General features: G+C 50.1%; 1 protein-coding gene across 1 annotated transcript; it reads left to right on the top strand.

Moving 5' to 3' along the window:
* The first annotated feature begins 431 nt into the window (after window positions 1-431).
* Window positions 432-9,160, top strand: CXCL14 (C-X-C motif chemokine ligand 14). Its single transcript, XM_049858477.1, has 4 exons — window positions 432-739; window positions 906-1,011; window positions 4,884-4,997; window positions 8,013-9,160. The coding sequence occupies exons 1-4, from the start codon at window positions 676-678 to the stop codon at window positions 8,026-8,028; spliced, it is 300 nt and encodes a 99-aa protein (XP_049714434.1). The 5' UTR covers window positions 432-675; the 3' UTR covers window positions 8,029-9,160.
* The last annotated feature ends 11,110 nt before the right edge of the window (window positions 9,161-20,270 follow it).

Raw genomic sequence — 20,270 nt, 5'->3', positions numbered from 1 at the left:
TCCAGGTCTGTCAGAGTAGATGGGTCTCCCGAGAGACTCAGAACAGTGGGCCTATCTAGCCAGAAGGAACAAATCAGAAAAACAGTGCCCTTAAGCGGACTCTTCACCGCTCAGTCTCCCCAAGGCAGAGCTGGGGCACTGGGGGTGTGTGTGTGTGCGTGCGTGTGTGCGTGTGTGTGCAAGTCTGGCTGTGCAAGTGTATGAAGGAGAGAGTGTTGTGTGAGCGAGAAGGTAGCGGATGTGTGTGGGTGAGTGTGCGCGCGTGGCTCCGAGTGTACGCCGCTGCGCTCGCGGTCCTGGAGCGGGCGGCGGGCTGCGGGCGGACTGGGAAGGTCTCCTCCCTCCACGGCGTTGAGAAATCTCAGTGAGTCAACGAGTGGTTCTGCATATTAATGAGCTCGCTCGCTACGAGGGCAGCAGCGGATTTAAAAGAGGCCAGAGCGGGCGGAGGGAGGCTGTGGAGAGAACGCGAAGCCCAGCGCAGAGCCGAGCGCAGAGCGCAGCGCGCGGAGACAACCCAGAGACACCCACCGACGGGCGCAGCCGGCGCGAGCCGGGCCAGGAGGCGCGCTCCGGGCACAGCAGGCCGAGCCGGGCGGCGTCTCAGGGCCGCCGCACGGACGCACAGGCGCCGTCTCCGCGTCCCTGCTCCGTCGCCGCGCCGCTCCAGCCAGCATGAGGCTCCTGACGGCCGCACTGGTCCTGCTGCTTCTGGCGCTGTGCGCCGCGCGCGTGGACGGTGAGTGCCTGGAAGTTTCCTTGTCTCCGTCCTGTTCCGTCCTGGGGAACCCAAGCGCGAATTGCTTGGCATCCTGGGCTCACGGGGGTCTGGGTGGGCACCGAAGGTGATTTAGGGCAGGATACTCTGCATGCAACTGAGTGGCTACTGGCGCGTTTTCCTGTAGGGTCCAAATGCAAGTGCTCCCGGAAGGGACCCAAGATCCGCTACAGCGACGTGAAGAAGCTGGAAATGAAGCCAAAGTACCCGCACTGCGAGGAGAAGATGGTTATGTGAGTTGTCGCTCCTCACCAGTGTGCTTGAGGTTGCGCTTCTTTTAATCGAGTCCTGGGGCACAGCCTGAGCTGGGTCGGGCTAACCAACATTTCTCTCCGCCTTTGTCAGGGCCTTTGAAAAGCCTTTGTAATTGCCCAGTGAGTCCTTAGGACGCTGGCGCGACAATTTGGAAGACAGTCTAGAAAGGGGGTCACTGTCCTGTGCTCCGGAAACAGCCTCTCCAGGGAGTTCACCCTTGCTAGGATTCAAATAGGTAGCCTCCATACCTGCACTGCCAACCCCTCTAACGGAGAGCAAGGGTTAAGTGGCTCCCATGTGCCAACTTAGAACACTCAGATTGAAATCACTGAAAACATCCCAAACTACTCAAGGGAGGCTGTTGTCTCCCCTGTCACTGGAGAGAGAATTAAAACAAGCTTTATCTGAAATTCTCAGGCCTCTCAGAGACTTTTTTCCATTCAGGGGACCGTCCTGGGACAGCCAGTTGTTGGCATCTAGTGAATTCATTCTGAAAATGATTCTTGCTCTTCCCTGGCCCTCTGGACTTCTTATGCGTCCCTGTGCCCAAGCGGTCTGTGGAAGCTGCCCTGCTGGGGTTAATATGTGAGGCCACCAGAGCCCTGCTTGGTGAGAATGTGGCGAATATTTTAAAATCTGGGGCAGAGTGAGAGAATGCTGGGTTTCCTTGCTCTTTGGCCTTCCCAATTAACCACTTGAGGCCAGCGCCGCTGTTTCCCCATCAATACGCTCTTGGCCAGGGAGGGAGCCCTTGGCAAAACAGCTACCAAATATCTGCTGCCACGGACCATTGGCCCCTCTTCCCCTCCCCCAGAAACAGGGCACACTTTATTCTCAGTCTGGGCAAGCCCCTTCTGCCTGCTGGCCCTGCTGGCCCTGCCGGCCCAGAGGCCTCCACACAGTGTCTGTGAAGGCAGGGCCCCGCCGCGTGGGAGCCACAGCGCTGGGGCAATTCGGGAAGTCACTGTGTCTGAGCTACAGCCCACTGCCTTCCTTCCTAAATTAACCTATTTGTCCCCGTTCCTTTGTCCTGCTCCTTGCCTTGCAGACTAAACTCCAGAAAAACTGCCAGAAAATCCTTTTTTGGTGGAGGCCAGGGGTCAAACTAGCTGGGAGAGTGGGGGTGGTGGGGAGACTACAAGCCCGTCAGTACTTCTAGCTTGAGAGCTGGAAATGAAGGAGGTTAAGTTCACACTCCTCGAAGTCCTGAAAAATTCTCCATATACCAAGCCCGGGCACTGCGGCCTTGCAGGGCAGGAGAAGTGGAATATGGGGTGCAGTAACTCCTCAAAAGGACAGGGCCCTCAGTAAGCAAGCTTGCTATTCCTCCTGGCTAAACTTCCCAGAATACACAGGAAGACAACAACCAGGAAAGTACATGGGAAGGCTTTACATAGCCTTTTGAACACTTGCAAGGACTTCATGAGGTCAGCACACAGTCAGCCTCTCCTAAACTCTACCCCAACCCACCACACTCCCTTCTGCCCCTCCCCAACCTCTGCCATTCCTGAAGCCCTGGAGGCTCCTCTTCCAGCCCAAGATCCTAAGAGTCTCTAGAGCAGACAAGGGACCGGCACTTTTTGCCAAAGCAGGTTTTCAGTCACAAACGCTGAATAAAAGCAAGTTTTCCAATTCACCCTGAGTTACCTAGAAATCTCTGCTGAGTCCCGGGGGGTGGTCTGCTTTGCAAGTGAGAGTCCTTGCATCCAGAAGGGTCCAGAAAAGTCCAGTTGCTAGAAGAGGCAAAGTGTCTCATGTGTCAGCTGAGCTGTCACCAAAGCCCTCAGCACCCCAGAACCACTGAGGAGAGGGAAGCAGGACCCAGAATTTCTGAGTAATTGCTGGGGCATGGGGCATGAATCCTTGTGTCTCCACCCCAGCAACCAATATGCATCGTCCCAGTACCGTGCTGGGGCATTGGAGCCCTGTTGTGGGAGGGCTGAAGCATCCTCTCCCGGCTCTCCCTGACCTCCAGTATCTGTGGTCTGCAACCTGTACCTGGAACTAACGGAAAAGGGGATTTTTGTCAGGCTTTACCATGTCCTTTCGTTCTGAGTGCAAAAGCAGCATTGTAGGCAGAGAAAGAAATGCATTTGTTAAATTCCTGCAGAGTGACTAGGTACAAGGAGGTGGAAAACATATAGGTTACACTCTGAAGCCTGGCCTCATGCTTAAGACCTAGAGACGAGACCCACGGGGCTGCTGTTGAGGTGGATAAAGACCCGCATGTCTCAGAGAGAGAGGACCAGCAAAGGCAGGGCCTACCACGGGGCATTAGTGGAAGGCCCATGACCTGCCCTGGGGAGTTTAGGCCCTGGTGGGGGGCCCCTGGAAATTCAGAGCACGCTGAAGGGAAGAGAACAGCTTGGCCAGAAACATACTGTCTCTATTCTGGTGGCAAGATCCTATTTTCTCTCCCCATGGGGCAGTTCTACTCTGTCCTGTAGGGTCACTATGAACCAGAATTGACTGAACAGCAATGGGTTATCCTTTGAAAATGCAGGGCTCTTGGCAACTCTGCCCCCTTCTAGAACTAGGGCCATGAGCCCTGAGACTTTACCTTTGGTAACCTGTGGAGAACTAGTTGGCGGGTCTCCCTCCCTGGCCTTCTCCTTCCCATCATACCTCCAGCCACCCCTCTCTGTCCTCCACCCTCTGCCAGCCGATTCACCAGCCCCCATGCCACACCACACCTTTGTTCTCACTGTGACCCCTTAGGGGGTGGCATCATCACCTCTCACCTTCTGCTTTTCCAAGTCATCTAGGTGGCTTCTCATCCTTGAATACCTTCCTCCCCGCACCACCCAGAAGCTTCCTCATAACTACTGCCACCCCAGTGGTGGGTGTCCCATGGCCCAGCCCTGGCTGAGAGGGGCACAGCAGTCTGGGCAGCAGTCTCGTCCCCCCCCTCCCCTTGGCCATCTTATCTTCCATAACTAATTACTAATAACCATCACTATTCATTGTGTACCTGCCAGGTGCTAGGCACTTTGCATAGATTATATCTTTTAATCATCTTCATAGTCCTATGATGTGGTCCTATTATTATACCCACTTTACAGAAAGGCACACTGGGTTCAGAGAGGCTACTCAAGGTCCCACAGCCAGTGAGCAACAGAGCCAGGATTCAAACCCAGGCCCCTGCACTCTGCACAATACCACCCTGCTTCTCTACTGCATGGCTTCGCCTCCGCTGGGTGCTGGAACATAGCTGATAGAGGCCTGAGATCTTCAGGGCTGTGGAGAAGGGAGATCTTATTTTCCTGCCCAAGGGAATAACTGAATCTTCATGCTCAGAAATCCAAATGGGATTCAAGGCTGACATTCCTTAGATTGAGGATCAGCAAGTGCCCAGCCCCGGGAGAATCTGCAGAGGGTTGGGGAGGACCGGGGTTTAGGGCCCAGGACTTAGTGTCTGCAGGGATGTCTTAGCCCTGCTGTGGAGCCCCTTGAATCCAAGGAAAGAGGCCTTGACCCTCACGCCTCACCGCCATGAGCTCTCTCCGCATCTGGCTCTGTTCAGACATGGGAGAGCCCCTGCACTTGGCCCCAAGGAAGGCATGAGCCCCATAGACAAAGCACAACACAGAGAATGCAGGGAGGGAGGCTTTCCCAGATCCTGAGGGTTCCATGGGGTACAGAGTCATACCCTAATGTGGAATCAGAGATTAAAGTGACATCCAGAACCTTCCAACCAGGAAGTGACCACATGGGTAGGCTCCCCGGAGAGGAGGGGGGAGGCCGCAGTCTCTTGGTGCCCTGATTCGGAGAGAAGGGGTCCACCCACAGGTCCCACAAGGAGCTGTTCTTCAGGCCCCCGAACCCTCCACCCTATCCTACTCTGTTTCAGCATCACCACCAAGAGCGTGTCCAGGTACCGGGGTCAGGAGCACTGCCTGCACCCCAAGCTGCAGAGCACCAAGCGGTTCATCAAGTGGTACAACGCATGGAATGAGAAGCGCAGGTGAGCCTAACCTCTTCTATACCCACCTTTCCCCTTAGGCTGGAAAAGGACCCCACTTCCAGGTCGTTAACCCCTTGTCCAGTGTGTGAACACCCACCATAATATCCCCAGCAAGCAGATACCCAGACACTACTTAGATAACGCCCAGGGACGAGAAATTCACCTCTTAACAAAGCAGGCTATTCCTCTCTTGGACAGTTGTAAGCATCAAAAGTTTATCCTTTTGTGAACTAAAGTTTGTTCCACTCTAATGTTTACGTTACAGTCCTAACTCCTCTTCTTATTTAAGTCACTTAAGTTCTCTGATCCCCAGTGTCCCTCTCTGTCAAATGGCTGGGAGCGCACCTGGCATGGCTGTCTCCTGTGGTACTTGGGGGGTGCAATATGGCCATTTAAGCGTCTTGCTTTACTAACTGTAAAGCTGTAGGTACAACCACAAGCTAAAGAGGACAGCTCTTTGCTAACAGCACGTTCTCCTCTCCAAGGTACCCACGCCCCCAGCTGCCCAGAAACCTGATCAGCTCCTCCCCATGCAGGTGCAGGGAGGGAGCTTAGGTTTGACCCTTTAAATCAGAGTTACTCTTAACCCTGGAGAAGCAGCACCAGTGAGAAAACAAGACCCCTGTGCCAGACCCTTCCCTCTCTCGGGCTCTGCTTCCTGGTAATCAGGGTGCATGCCCAGCTTTGGTGTCCTGGGATCCTAGGCCTGCAGTTGGAGGGGGCGGCAACTTCCTGGCTCCCTCACACCACGTGGAAGGAGCCTTTCCAGGTGCAGGCCTGTTCCTCACATGCTCAGGGCCTGTTTACACCTGCACCTGCATAGCATGGCAGGGAGACATACACACAGGTGACTTCCCCAGGACTGGGCCCAGCCCCGCCCTCATCCTGCAGAGGCCAAGAGAGGGTGGGGAGTGACTTGCCTAGAGCACAGGCCAGGGCAAGAAAGCCAGGCCTCCAATGTTGCCCCCCTTCCCGCCCTGGGGTGGAGGGTGCGGCTGCAGTGAGTACCTGTGCTGCCCCTTCCACTTCCGGCCTGGCCCACCCACCCAAGCGCAGCCCTGTGACCAGCTCTCCCGTAGCTGACGCTTGGGCCCAACCGCAATACCTGAGCCTTTTTTGCTGCTTCCAAAACTGCCTCGTCTGCAGTTGCTTGAAATAGCAAGTGATGAGTGCAAGAGATTATTCCCTTTAAATCTGATGGGAATGAAGCCCTCTGTCTGGTCAGGGCAGGCAGCTCATGTGGCAAAGCACAACCTGCCCCATCCACTCTCCATCATCCTTCTGGGCCGCATCATCAAAAGTAGAAGGCGCCTAACCTAGGGCCAGCTCCTGGAGGAGGCTGAGAATGTCTTTATCTGACTGCTTGGGGCTCCTTCCACTTTTGATGATGCAGGCCCTGGAAGGTGATGGAGACGTGGCGTGCATGTGCCTGAATATGGCCCTAACCAAACCAAAACTACCCATTGCCACCGAGCCGATTCCAACTCATAGTGATCCTATAAGGACGGAGTAGAACTGCCCCATAGCGTTTCCAAGGCTGTTAATCTTTACGGAAGCGGACTGCCACATGTTTCTCCCTCGGAGCAGCTGGTGGGTTCAAACCGCCAACCTTTCGGTTAGCAGCCAAGGACTTTAACCACTGCGCCACCAGGGCTCCTGTATATGACCCTACTCATTTTTATTTCTGCAAATTTCAGTGACAACAGCAGCAAAAGAATCTCAGTTACTAGACCGTCCCTTTGCATCACTCCAAAATTCATTCACCCTCTGTCTGGAATGCTGAGGTGTCCTGGGAGAGCAAGGGGGCACTCCTTGCCCTCCCCACCTGGAAAATTTTGAAAATGCCTTAACAAATATACGATGGAGATAAAGGAATTGTTTTGAAGTCCTCTTTGCACAGAGAGAGAGAGAGAGATGAACCTCAGGTGGAGGAAGGAGAAAGGAGGGCCCAGATCTGTGGGGCTCCAGGCATCTCAGAGACCAGAGCTTCTGGCTGCCATGGGAAATAGCAATGATGGGCATTTTGTTCCCATGTGTAATTAGGTGGTCTTATGAAAATTCAGGAATGGGGCTGAGGCAGAGAGTGTGATGGTCTGTCTGAATGTGAAGTGTGGCCCCTGGGGCAGCCATGGACAGAACTATTGTTGTTAGTTGGCATCAGATTGATCCCATTGTTGCAAAGTAAAACTGTGCTGCACATGGTTTTCAAGGCCGTGACCTTTCCGAAGCAGATTGTCAGGCCTGTCTTCCAGGGTGCCTTTAGGGGGTCCAAACCGCCAACCTTTCAGCTAGTAGTCAAATGCTTAACTGTTGGTGCCACCCAGGGACTCCAGGGGTAGAACTAGAAGGAATTAAAATACCTAAATGGAGACAGCGTGGGAGAGAAGGGAACAAAGTCAGCTTGTGAACCCACCCAGACCTGATAACTATTTGAGGTGACCCCAAGGCAGCCAAGAGGAGGTAACGGCAAGGGAAAGGCAACGGTGACAGTTTCAGCCCCACAGTCTTCAGCCATGGACCACAGGGGAGGCAGCAGCTTCTTGACCTGAAGTCAGCCTGAAGGACATGCATTCTTTGGGTAAAATACTATAGAAAGATATGAGCCAAGGTGTAGGGAGGGGGTCCTTATGGTTACAAGGAGATACAAAAGGATAGGGAGCAGCCACCATGTGGGAAACAAACGTCATTCCTGCCACTAATGTCCTGTGTTCTCTGGGCAATCTTAAGTCTCTTGTGCCCAGTTTCCTCAAATGCAAAGAAGGTTTGCTTCATAGGGCTTTGAGGATAAAATGAGATTGCACAGGTGGAAGCTGTTTAGAAAGCACAAACCCAGACTCATGGGAGCTTTTGTGTCAGTGTGATCACATCCTCCAAGGTCTCCCTCCCATCTCTCCCGGCTCCTGCCCAGCCCTGGGAGAGGAGCAATTCCCACAGACAGGAGGGAGCTTAGCCACCCATTTGTGAATTGCCTGGTTCCTGTCCTGAGCCACTTACATGTCTGTTTTTCCTTCCCAGGGTCTATGAAGAATAGGATGAAAAAAACCTGATATGAAAACTCCAGACTGGTTGGGAGACTTAAGCAAAGGACTTCGCAGATTAAAAACAAAAACAAACCTTTCTTTCTCACAGGCATAAGACCCAAATTATATATTGTTATGAAGCACTTTTTACCAAGGGTCAGTTTTTACATTTTATAGCTGCGTGCAAAAGGCTTCCAGATGTGAGACTTGTCTCCTGCACTCCAGACTCCGCCATAGGCTGTTTTTACCGAAAAGGGAAAAACTCATGCCTTTCCTTTAAAAAAAAAGTACTTTTTTGTATTTGTCCATATATCACTATGTTTGCCTCTGAGCTTTATAAGCACCTGGGAGGGACAATGAGCTTGGTTGAAGCATTTCATAACAGTTGTTCCATTCCTATTCCGGGAAGCTTCCATTCAGAGTTCCTGGGGTCTCAGTGCAGCGGCCACAGGCTGTCCTGGGCTCATGGTGGGTCACAGCCACAGTGTAACTCTGCAGGGGCCCCAGTCACCAAGCTAGCAGTAGCAGGTCTGTCTGCATCTGTTCTATGAGGAACTCAAGTCTGGCTGCCAGAGAAATGTGCTTCATTCCCCCAGTTAATTTTTACAGACTTCAGAAATACATTTCCAAGATCCTGTGGTAGCAAAGCAAATGGTCCTTAAGGAAGGTGTTGGGTCTTTTCTCCAAACTGAGTGTTGCAGAAGGTTTGCTGCTTCAATATTTAATGCTTCCAGAAGCATGTGAGGTTCCCAGCACTGTTAGTGAAAACCTTAGGAGACGACAGAAGAATACGCTCGCAAAATACACCTACAGACACACACTCTGTTGACGAGGAAAAACCTTCAAGGCATCTCTTTCCCACCCCACGATGGAACACGCAGTACTAAAGCAATGTACTTGGGAGTCCCCCATGTAATTCATCAACGTTAAACAGGGCAGTCCTCATCTGAAAGCTAAGATGACCAAGCACCCCTTCCTTGTAAATATGCTCTAAGAACGGCGCCCCCCACACGCTCCCCCTCCAGTATGCGTCACCTTGCACTGCTGTGTTACATGCCGTGTCAATGTCAGAAACCAGTAGTGTTGCATGCAGATTTCATATTCTTTCTAAGACAAAAAGAAAAGTAATAAAATATATTTGAAATGTACCAAAATTTCTAGGCTCCTGGCTTTTCTGTTCAAATAAGCTAGGGTTTTTAATAGTGTGGTCCCAGGGTAGCACAAGTGTTTTGTTCTCAACTACTAACATAAAGATTGACGGTTTGAAGCTACCCAGAGGGACCACATAAGAAAGGCCTGACAGTCTGCTTCTGTAAAGATTAGAGCCAAGAAAACCTTATGGATCAGTTCTACTCTGTAATACATAGCATCGCCGTGAGTCGGAGTCGGCCGCAACAGATTCGTTCTTATTTTTGGTTTTTTTTTGGGGGGGGGCGTGGGGGTAGGATGATAATAATGTCCTTAATAAACAAGGACAAATGCACAGGGAAAGAAAGGTGGTGTTTCCGTCACCTCTGTGGAATGTGTGGGGCTGTCATTACTGTTCTAGTGACAGAAAGCCAGGCCTGAGGCTAATGCTTCTTCTTGCAAGTTCAGCAGAATGGGCAGGTGGATGCATATGTGACTGGAGAGTCGCGCCTTGGTCCCCAACTAGAGAAGACAGCAGATGGACCAGTCAAGATGCCCTGGGCCCAGGGTTCTAAGACTCCAGTGGGACCCAAAGAGTGGGCCATGGAAGGGCAGGAAGCTTGCCTGAGTGGCTGTGGGGCTCTGCAGCCGGGCTGTCTGGGAGCCACACCCGGAAGGTCTTGAGACTCTGTGTCTGCTGCTGCAAGGTGGAGAGGACAGTAGTGCAGCCTCGTCACACTCCTGAGGACTGAGCGAGGACATCCACATAAAGCTCTTAGAAGGACCCAGGCTCGCAGTGCCAAGCCAAAACCCACTGCCGTCGAGTTGATTCCAATTCATGGCAACCCCATGTGTTACAGAGTAGAACCGCTCCACAGGGTTTTCTTGGCTGTAATCTTTACAGAAGCAGATCGCCAAGCCTTTCTTCCATGGCACCACTGGGTGGGTTTGAACCGCCAGTCTTTAGGTTAGCAGCCAACCAGGGACCTAGGCCCATGGTGAGCACATGGTAAATGTGAGCTATTATTACATGCACAAGGCCAGACCACTTTTCTTCAGTGAGCACAAACTACCCAGGGCCCAGTCCTGTGTCCCCTGGTTTCCTGAGACAGCTGGGCTCTGACACCAGGCCCCCCTGTGCCCACCCAGGCCTTCCATACCCAGCAGGACTGTTCAGAGGACATGCCTCCACCCTGAGCTGCACTTCCTGTAGCTGCCACCAGGAACCAGGAGCCAGCCGCCTATGTCCCCTCAGCTCTGCAGATGGTTTCCTGATACACCGGGGTCTGCCAGCATTTATGAGGACACGCACCACAAACGTCAGGTTAACTCCGACTCCTTGGGGGTCCCATGTTGCAGAGCAGAACTGTGCTCCATAGGTTTTTTTTGGCTGTGACCTACTGGAAGCAGATCGCTATGCCTTTCTTCCAAGGCCCCTCTGGGTACTTTCGAGCCACCAACCTTTCGGTTAGGAGCCTGCGCTTAACCATTTGCACCACCCAGGGACTCCACTGTGTGCCCACATGGTGCTGTTATAAACCCTTTAGATCATGGCCTCGTTACCTCCAGGCAGCTCCACTTTACACCCAATGTGTTCCTGAGGAAACTGAGGATCAGAGAGGCTAAGAAAGTGGCTCAAGGTCCCAGAGGGCTCTCACTACTCACCACACTGCTTTCAACAGCTAAGCCTGCAAGTCTTCCTGCTGCAAGGCCCAGGACAGGGGTGAGCGAGGCCACACTGGGCCAGGGAACATGAATACTAGTGTTCTGGCCTTTTCCTTCATTGTGAAAAAGTAGCTAGATTGGACAGAGAAGCCCAGAGACGAACAGAGTCGGAAGAGAGCTTTGGCAGCCAGCACACGTTGAAGGCAAGGCCCTGTCACTCTCCCCAGGGGTCCTGGCCCTGCTTGGCCACAGATTTGCACCAATGGGGCTTATCTTAGTTACCTATTGCTGCCATAACAGAAATACCACAAGGGGGTGGTTTTAAAGGACAGAAATTTATTTTTTCACTATTCTGGAGACTAAAAGTCCCAATCAGGGCCTCAGCTGTATGGATTCCTTCTGTGAGCCTCTCTCTTAGTTTCTGGTGTCTGGCACTGATCCTTGCTGTTCCTTGGCATTATCTCCCCACTGCGTGCCTCTGTGTGTTTCTTCTTGTCTTTTTATAACTCAGAAGTGATTAGGTTTAGGATCCACCCTACATGGGTGTGCCCTCATTAACATAACAAAAGATGTGATCCAAACAGGATTACATCCACAGGTACAAAGGCCAGGAATTCAACACAACTTTGTTGTTGTCGTTGTTGTTAGGTGCTGTCTAGTGGTTCCGACTCATAGCGACCCTATGCACAACAGAACGAAACACTGCCCAGTCCTGCGCCATCCTTACAATCATTATTATGCTTGAGCTCATTGTTGCAGCCACTGTGTCAATCCACCTCGTTGAGGGTCTTCCTCTTTTCCGCTGACCCTGTACTTTGCCAAACATGATATCCTTCTCCAGAGACTGATCCCTCCTGACAACATGTCCAAAGTATGTAAGATGCAGTCTCGCCATCCTTGCTTCTAAGGAGCATTCTGGTTGTACTTCTTCCAAGACAGATTTGTTCGTTCTTTTGGCAGTCCATAGTATATTCAATATTCTTCGCCAACGCCATAATTCAAAGGCATCATCAATTCTTCTTTGGTCTTCCTTATTTATTGTCCAGCTTTCACATGCATATGCTGAGATTGAAAATACCATGGCTTGGGTCAGGTGCACCTTAGTCTTCAAGGTGACATCTTTGCTCTTCAACACTTTAAAGGCGCCCTTTGCAGCAGATTTACCCAATGCAATGCGTCTTTTGATTTCTGACTGCTGCTTCCATGGCTGTTGATTGTGGATCCAAGTAAAATGAAATCTTGGACAACTTCAATCTTTTCTCCGTTTGTCATGATGTTGCTCACTGGTCCAGTTGCGAGGATTTTTGTTTTCTTTATGTTGAGGTGCAATCCATACAGAAGGCTGTGGTCTTTGATCTTCATTAGTAAGTGCTTCAAGTCCTATTCACTTCCAGCAAGCAAGGTTGTGTTATCTGCATAACGCAGGTTGTTAATGAGTCTTCCTCCAATCCTGATGCCCTGTTCCTCTTCATACAGTCCAGCTTCTTGGATTATTCGCTCAGCATACAGATTGAATAGGTACGGTGAAAGAATACAACCCTGACACACACCTTTCCTGACTTTAAACCAATCAGTATCCCTTTGTTCTGTCCGAACAACTGCCTCTTGATCTGTGTAAAGGTTCTTCATGAGCACAATTAAGTGTTCTGGAATTCCCATTCTTTGCAATATTATCCATAATTTGTATATGATCCAGACAGTCAAATGCCTTAGCATAGTGGATAAAACACAGGTAAACATCCTTCTGGTATTCTCTGCTTTCAGCCAGGATCCATCTGACATCAGCAATGATATCCCTGGTTCCATGTCCTCTTCTGAAACCAGCCTGAATTTCTGGCAGTTCCCTGTTGATATACTGCTGCACCCATTTTTGAATGACCTTCAGCAAAATTTTGCTTGTGTACTTGGGGGAACATAATTCAATTCATCACAACCCATCACAGGGTCTCACAAGGGAGGGGCCGCAGTAAGGAAACTGGCTGAAAGCCATCCTCCTCCCAGTTGCAAAGCCTGCTCATTTGCTGGCACAACAGCATCAAGCACAGGTCTGTGCCGGTCCTGCATTTCTAGCTTCACCTTCACCCCTTCCCTCACTCACAGAGACAGCCTTGCTGCTAAACATGCGAAGCACACCTCCAGGCTCTTTCCCACCTGCAGTCCCAGTGCCAGCACATCCTCCTCTGGCTCTCCCAGCACAAATGTCCCCTTCCTTCTCTGACCTCTCACATCCCTGATGGATTAGAATCATAGTAACTGGGTCAGCTGACAGCATGCCGGGCCCTGACCTGGGCGCGTGGCCCGCATCCTCTGAGTGCGTAGGTATCAGACAAGTTAAGCAGCTTGGCATGGGTGGTAAATCAGAGGTGGGCTGGGATGCAAGCCCAGTCTTTCGAAGAACAGGAGAATGGGGGTTCTGTATGCAAATCCCTTTCTCCACAGAGTTCGGGTGTCTCTAGAGGACAGAGGCTGGGCTGTCCTTGCGTGGAGCAAAATCCATCCTTTCCTCTCAAAGATGGGTGTTAGCCAGACCCCAACACTTCACCAAACACCAAATGAGGACCCAACCAAAAGAAGAACCACGCTAGACCTCACAAAAGACTCCCGTGTCTCATGGTTACAGAGCAGTTTCCCGTAGTTTCTCTCCTCTGGGCTTCCCAGCAGGCTATGAGGTGTCCACCCACCACATTCCAGGAATGAAAGTAATTCTAGTGCAGCAATAACAAAGCAAGGCCAGGCTCCCTTTCCTAGTGGGGTCTCCGGTCATGGCTCTCATGGGCTCCCCTTGTGTGGGTGAGCCCTGCTCCTTTCCACAAAGGGCCAGCAAGGCCCACATGCAGGCTCCATCTCCACAGCCACCACTTCCTCAAAAATGGGTGTGCTTCAGGATCCCAATACCACCTCCCCCGACTCTACCACTCTCCCCACATCCTGAGCACGTCCATGGTGCCGACTCCAGGCTTGATGCTGGGACAGCCACATCCTCAGAGAACTCCCATCAGCCCTCAGCCCATCTTCTTCTCTGGGGGAAGCTTTCCTCAGATGTCGCCTCCAGCACGGAGCTTTTCCTGGTCACCCCAGCCCTCACATCAAGACCAGCTACAAAATGTGCAGGGCCTGATGAAAAATAATTAAGAATTTCAAGATGGTGATAGCAAAGTAGAATTAAACCAAGTGTGAAGCCAAGAGCAGGGCCCTGTGTGACTGCATGTGGTGATCGCCCATGGCTGGCCCCATCTCAAATATCAACTCTGACACTCATCTTGACCCTAAATTATTACAGGACTTGCATTACAATTGAATAGTTTTATTTTCACTCGAGCATCTAACAAGATATGTTCTTAGAAGCCAGAGACCATACCTCATGCTTCTCCATGAAGACCTCCAAAACCCTACGATAGCGTTTATTATGAGTTGTTCAAACACTGTGAATGAGTGACTTTTAGGACCTTCAGGTGCTCCCTGGCTTCAGTGCCAGGCCATCATGAACTATCAACTAGGAGAGCATGTTTTTAGCTCATTCACTGAGCTATGCTATGTGCACAGCCCTGTGCTGAGTACCATGGAACAGAGGTTTGGTCAGATGTGGTCCCTTATCCTCAAGGGCAGGGTTCAACCATTCACCCACCTGATCACTGTTTAATTACTAAGCATTTACTATGTGCCAAGCACTGTGCCAGACACCGGGGCTGGCCCCTCAGGAAGCCTCTAGTTACAGGGAGACAAAGATACCACACTGAAATTGCCTGCTACAGCCCTGTGCAAGAGGGAAGCACAATAGGCTTCCAGCACCCAGAAGGGGCCCTCACTCAGGCTTGGAGGAGTTGACCCCAAATGAAACCTCGGTCAGTCCTGGGAGGGCTCAGAGAAAATCACAAGTTGTTTTCAGGAAACAAGGCGAGTGCTGAGTCCATCCTGGTGCTGACCGAGCCGGTAGCCTGCTGAGTCCACCTGCAATGAAGCAGGCTTGCACAAGGCAGAGGGCAATGAGGTGGAAAAGCAAAGAGTACTAAAGGCCTTCAGAGGCTCCAGGAACATCAGCCAGGGTCCAACAGAACGCCCCGCGAAACCAGCCTCCGCTCCAGCCTCTGCCACCATCTCCTCCATCTCTCTTCCTCTCCTTTGTCATCACCTCTAGCCTGTCCCCCACTTAACAGGCAAGGAAGACACATCATACACTTTAGTGCTCACCCGCCATCACAAGGAAGGTGCTTTTAGAGCCCCTAGGGTGTTTTCCTCTCCCCCACATTATTTAAAAGTTGAATGGATATTCTTGGAGGCCTTAAGAAGAGAAATAAGACCCAAAATGATTGATTTCCCTGCTTTCACTGCAACAACTCCCAGCTTCCTCCAGGCCAGACCGCTCTGAGCCGCCACCAGAGGGCAGCAACGAGCTGATGCGCCTCAGCCAAGGGCTCTCAAAGATCCCTGAGGCGGTGAGAACAGGGGCAGCAAGGATGAGGATAATTATTGCTTACTGTGTGCCAGACCCTGTGCTGAAAGCTGTACATCCCTTATCTCATTGAATCCTGGGAACACCCAGCAGGGGCCATTCTATTATTAGCTCTACTTTACAGCTGAGGAAACTGAGGTTCATGAGATTAACACATTTTCCGTATTCACTGGCTAGTAGGTGGTAGAGACAGAATTTGAAATCAGGGGAGTTAGTCTGTGGTGGTTAGAACCCCTGCTGAGAGTTTGCATTTCTAACAAGTTCCCAGGTGATGCTAACGCTGCTGGTTAGGGACCAGTTCTGAGAACCACTAGTAGGGCAGTGGAGAGGAGTCAGGAGAGGAGTCAGGACTTAAGTTGGGCAGTCTGGCTCCTGGCCTGCACTCTTAGCTCTGCAGACTTTTGGGGATAGGACGCTGAGCTAGGGCCCTAGGCCCCTTCTGTATCTATCCACGAGGGGCTGTTTGAATAGACTTGAGGGAAGTGCAGAAAACCCCTTAGCATCTGGAGTGGGGTCAAGTCAGAGCGGCAGCAGGGCGTGTTCTAAAGGCTCAAGTGTAGGGCTACACACAAAGAATTTGGAGTGGGTCTCAAAATTTATTATACACAAGAATCACCTGGGGATCTTGTTAAATTGTAGATTCTCATTCAGTATATCTGGGGTGGAAATGCCCTGATTTGAACCCACATGTATCTGGCTCCAGAGGCAGGTTTTTGCTCCTGAAATGTACACGATCTTACTGCTCCTGTCTAGCCCAGCCTACAGGACACTCTGCTGGGCCCTCTGTCTGCCCGTGCTAACAGGGAGTAACCCTACGTTTGCCTCCTATTTGTGGAACGAGATTAATCACTCAGTTAACATGGGCAGCTCAGACAACCTGCCTGAACCAGGCTTGTTTTGCCTTTGGCTAGTTTTGTCTTGTAAAGGAAGGAGACTCTTACAATCCCATGCCTCTTTAGGCTTTCTCCCAACAACCAAACAAAGTGGGCCCCAGAACTACGAAACCCCTGCTCTGGCCCACATTTGGGAGTTACAAATTCTTCTTGAGTAGCAGCAGCCAGCAATTTTCCCCCTAAAACCAAACAAATTGAATGAACAAGATGACTATGGTGGCACCCCGTTGAACTCAACATTTTGGTTAGAAACAAGTTGAATCCATCAAGACGTTGGTTTAAAAAAAATAATTCAAAGCTGAGTTTAAAATAATCAGCTCCCCTTGACAATAAGGACAGAGCTGATGTTCTGGGATGGGTGGGAGGCATGTCTAATTAGATGCAGATGAGACTCTCATCAAATATTCAAAGTTATTCTCCAGGGCGAATGGGAAGGTGAAGCAACAGGCCTCTTCTTTCAACCCATTGTTTCCTTAAAGGCAGCCCTAGCACAAGAATCCTTTCTAAATTACAGAGGCTTTTATTCCCCTGAAAAGCAGGCTGGAGTTAAGTATTTGCATTGGTATAGTTTAAAAAAAAAAAAAAACTATGAGCAAAAAATATCCTTTGATTCTTTTACAGCTGCGAAGATACTGGCCCTGCTGATCCCTTATACTTTGAGGAATAGCAAAGTTGAATAAAAACAGTAGCAACAACCACAACCAATATTTATTAAGTGCTTTCCCACACTATGAGTCGAAATCGACTCGACAGCAGTGGGTTTGGTTTTGGTTTTTTCCCACACTCACCAAACTCTATGATTAGTCCCATTCTACAGCTGAAGAACTCGCAGCTCAGAGAAATTAGGTAACTTTTCCAAGGTCACACAGTGACTAAGTGGTCTTGGGCAATGTTAAAATCTTTGGGCATGTATAGATAGGGTGACATTGTGTCCTGGTTTACCTGGACAGTCCTAGTTTATGCTAGTTGTCCCAGCATGATAACGAAGAGTGTTTCCTTTCACTCTCAAAACAGTCTTGTATGGCTGATATATTATACAATCACCTCACTTACAGGCCTAGAAAGAAAGTACATGGTTGTGGGATTGTATGCAGCCTAAGAAACGAATAGTCAACTTCTTCTCTTGTACAACCCTTCCTAAGTGAGTCCGGGCCCTTTAGAAGTAATGGTAACTCTTTAACCCCATAGAGTATCCTGTTGACTCTTCATGGGCAATCCTTGACTTTCTCCACCCTGTCCTGCCTCCCCTGTTAGACAAAGATGTGGCCAATTGTTCACTTGGTCACACAGGGCACTTTGGGGACCCATCTGTTTAGGGAAGACCCAAATCAAAAACACTGTCCCAATCTCTATGTGTCTGTCCACATAAAGTTCCCCAGACAATTAAAGTATCAGGTTCTGCTTTCAGGAGAACAAAAGTCAGCCTAGCAGCTGCACCTCCAAGGGGACTGAGGAAAAACCTCTCCTTGACAGTCTGGTTGGCATGTGCTTTACATGGGGGATTAGCTCCTTCGGAAGAGTGGTAATGGGATACGGGCCTTTGACATCCTATTCCAACTTAGGGAGGCCAGGAGGGCTGAAACACATCAGGCAGCTTGGGGAATCCATGAAGACACAAAGGCTTGGCTCCGTGGGTGTGCTGCCTGGCAGGTCCCTCCCCCCATATCACCCAGGACTGACAGCTTTGGTCAAGTCTGAAGTGTTTTCAACAAAAAAAAATGCTGACTTGCTCCCTTCCCTGGCTAGAAGGCACTGTGTTGGAAGCAAGGGCAGGGACCTAAGACACAGGCCATGGGCCTTGCTGGTGCCTCAGCCTCGATAAGCTCCCCAGGCAGGGGGCAGTTCTGGGCACCCCTGGACTCTTCAGACTCACTAGACTCTGCTGTCTTTGTGTGTAGCCCTACACTTGAGCCTTTAGAACACGCCCTGCTGCCGCTCTGACTTGACCCCACTCCAGATGCTAAGGGGTTTTCTGCACTTCCCTCAAGTCTATTCAAACAGCCCCTCGTGGATAGATACAGAAGGGGCCTAGGGCCCTAGCTCAGCGTCCTATCCCCAAAAGTCTGCAGAGCTAAGAGTGCAGGCCAGGAGCCAGACTGCCCAACTTAAGTCCTGACTCCTCTCCTGAAAAGCAGAGTGATCATAGGCAACCTGCTTAATGTCTTCCAGCCCCAGTGTCCTCATCCACAAAATGGGGACACAATAGTCCCAACGTTATAGGGCTGTAAGACCCAAAACCAAACCTATTGCTGTCAAATCGATTCCAACTCACAGCAACCCCATAGGACAGGGTAGAATTGCCCCATGGGGTTTCCAAGGAGCAGCTGGTGAATTTAAACTGCAGATCTTTTGGTTAGCTGTCAAATGATTAACCACTGTACCACCAGGGCTCCTCACAGGGCAGTGAAAAAGAAAAAACCATTTTCTTCAAATCAATTCCTGACTCGTAGTGACCCTACAGGACACAGCAGAACTGCCCCATGGGGTTTCCAAGGGGCAGCCGATGGATTTGAACTGCCGACCTTTTGGTTAGCAGCCGAGCTCTTAACCACTGTACCACCTGGGCTCCTCAATAACAACACTGAGTATTAAATGAGGTAAAATGGCTCAACACAGAAAGTAAGCAGCCAATAAATGTTAGTAGTTTATTGTTATTACAGTGCATTTAAAATTTCCAAGGGAAATTGAAGAGGTTTGCAGTCTATGTCGATTTACCTGAATTAACATTACACTTATTAGGCATAAAAAGGACACATTTAGGGCATGGATCTATCGAGAGAAGAAACTGGAAGCTTCTGTGAGCTTAGGCAAACTTCCCTGCCTCAGCTTCTTCCCTTGTAAAATAGAAGAATAATTGTGCTCAATAGCAAAGGATTTTTTTTGAGACATTAAATGAGACAAATCAAGTAAAATGTGTAGGAATTTGTGTGGCATCAATTAAGTACGCAGTAAATGATGGGTAATAATAAGAGCAATAATTTTATGGTGGCCACAGGAACATATTTAACTATCCAAAGAATCTTAAAGAAAAAAAGAAAACCTGAGCATCTAATCCTATCTTGTATTCAACAGCAAAATTATTTTGAAGCTGTGAATTTTTAACTGTTTTTGGATCCTGGGCCCATTGAAAAGCTGATAAACGCTATGGTTTCCTTTCCCTGAAAAATGTACAAACTATTTTGCCAGCACTTGCAGGAGATCCTTGGACTCCCGTAAAGTTTACCCTGAGGTTCCTTGGGCCTTGTATGAATTAATTCCTGCCTTAGATGATCCCAGAATCCAGAGGCTGCTTGAATACTCCCAGTATCTGGAGCCTCACAGCTCATAAAGCAGTACGTTCTGTGGGTGGAAAAGTCCAAGCACTCGAAGGCTGTTAAAGTTTTCCTTACAGCACGCTTTCTGTGGCCCATCTCTGGGGCTACCCAGAGGCAGTGCAGTACCTTCTTCGCGTGCCAGCCCTTGATGTGTTCAAAGGCAGAGACCATGCTGTGACAAGTCTGATCCTCTCCAGGCGAGCCTTCTCTGGTCCTCCTCTCGACCATTCTAGGAGGTGACATCCAGGCCCTTTGACATTAGGTCCCTGACTCCAAACCAGCTCCTGGTTGGCTGTGGCTCATTTCCTTCCTCCAGGACCCTGTACTTTTATTCAACTCCCTGAGTCTATGTTCTGCCACTCACCTGTCAGCATGTCATACTGTGGTGACTTAGATGTTGCTGTGATGCTAGGAATTATGCCACCAGTATTTCAAATACCAGCAGGGCCACTCATGGTGGACAGATTTCAGCAGAGCTTCCAGACTAAGAGAGACTAGGAAGAAAGACCTGTCAATCTATTTTTGAAAAGTAGCCAATGAAAACCTTATGAATCACAACACAACAATGTCCGACTTGTTTGCTTTGGACACGTCATCAGGATGGATCAATCACTGGATGAGGACACCATGTTTGGTGAGATAGTGGGCCAACAAGGACAAGGGAGGCCCTACATGAGATGAATTTACACAATAGCCATAACAATGGACTCAAGTATATCTGTGACTGTGAGGCTGACACAGGACCAGGCGATGCTTTGGTCTGTCGTACACGAGGTCGTCACGCGTCAGAGATGACTTGAGAG

This window comes from Elephas maximus, chromosome 2, assembly GCF_024166365.1.
Source record: "Elephas maximus indicus isolate mEleMax1 chromosome 2, mEleMax1 primary haplotype, whole genome shotgun sequence".
NCBI classification, from domain to species: domain Eukaryota; kingdom Metazoa; phylum Chordata; class Mammalia; order Proboscidea; family Elephantidae; genus Elephas; species Elephas maximus.
This window is presented reverse-complemented; position numbering and strand designations above follow the sequence as displayed.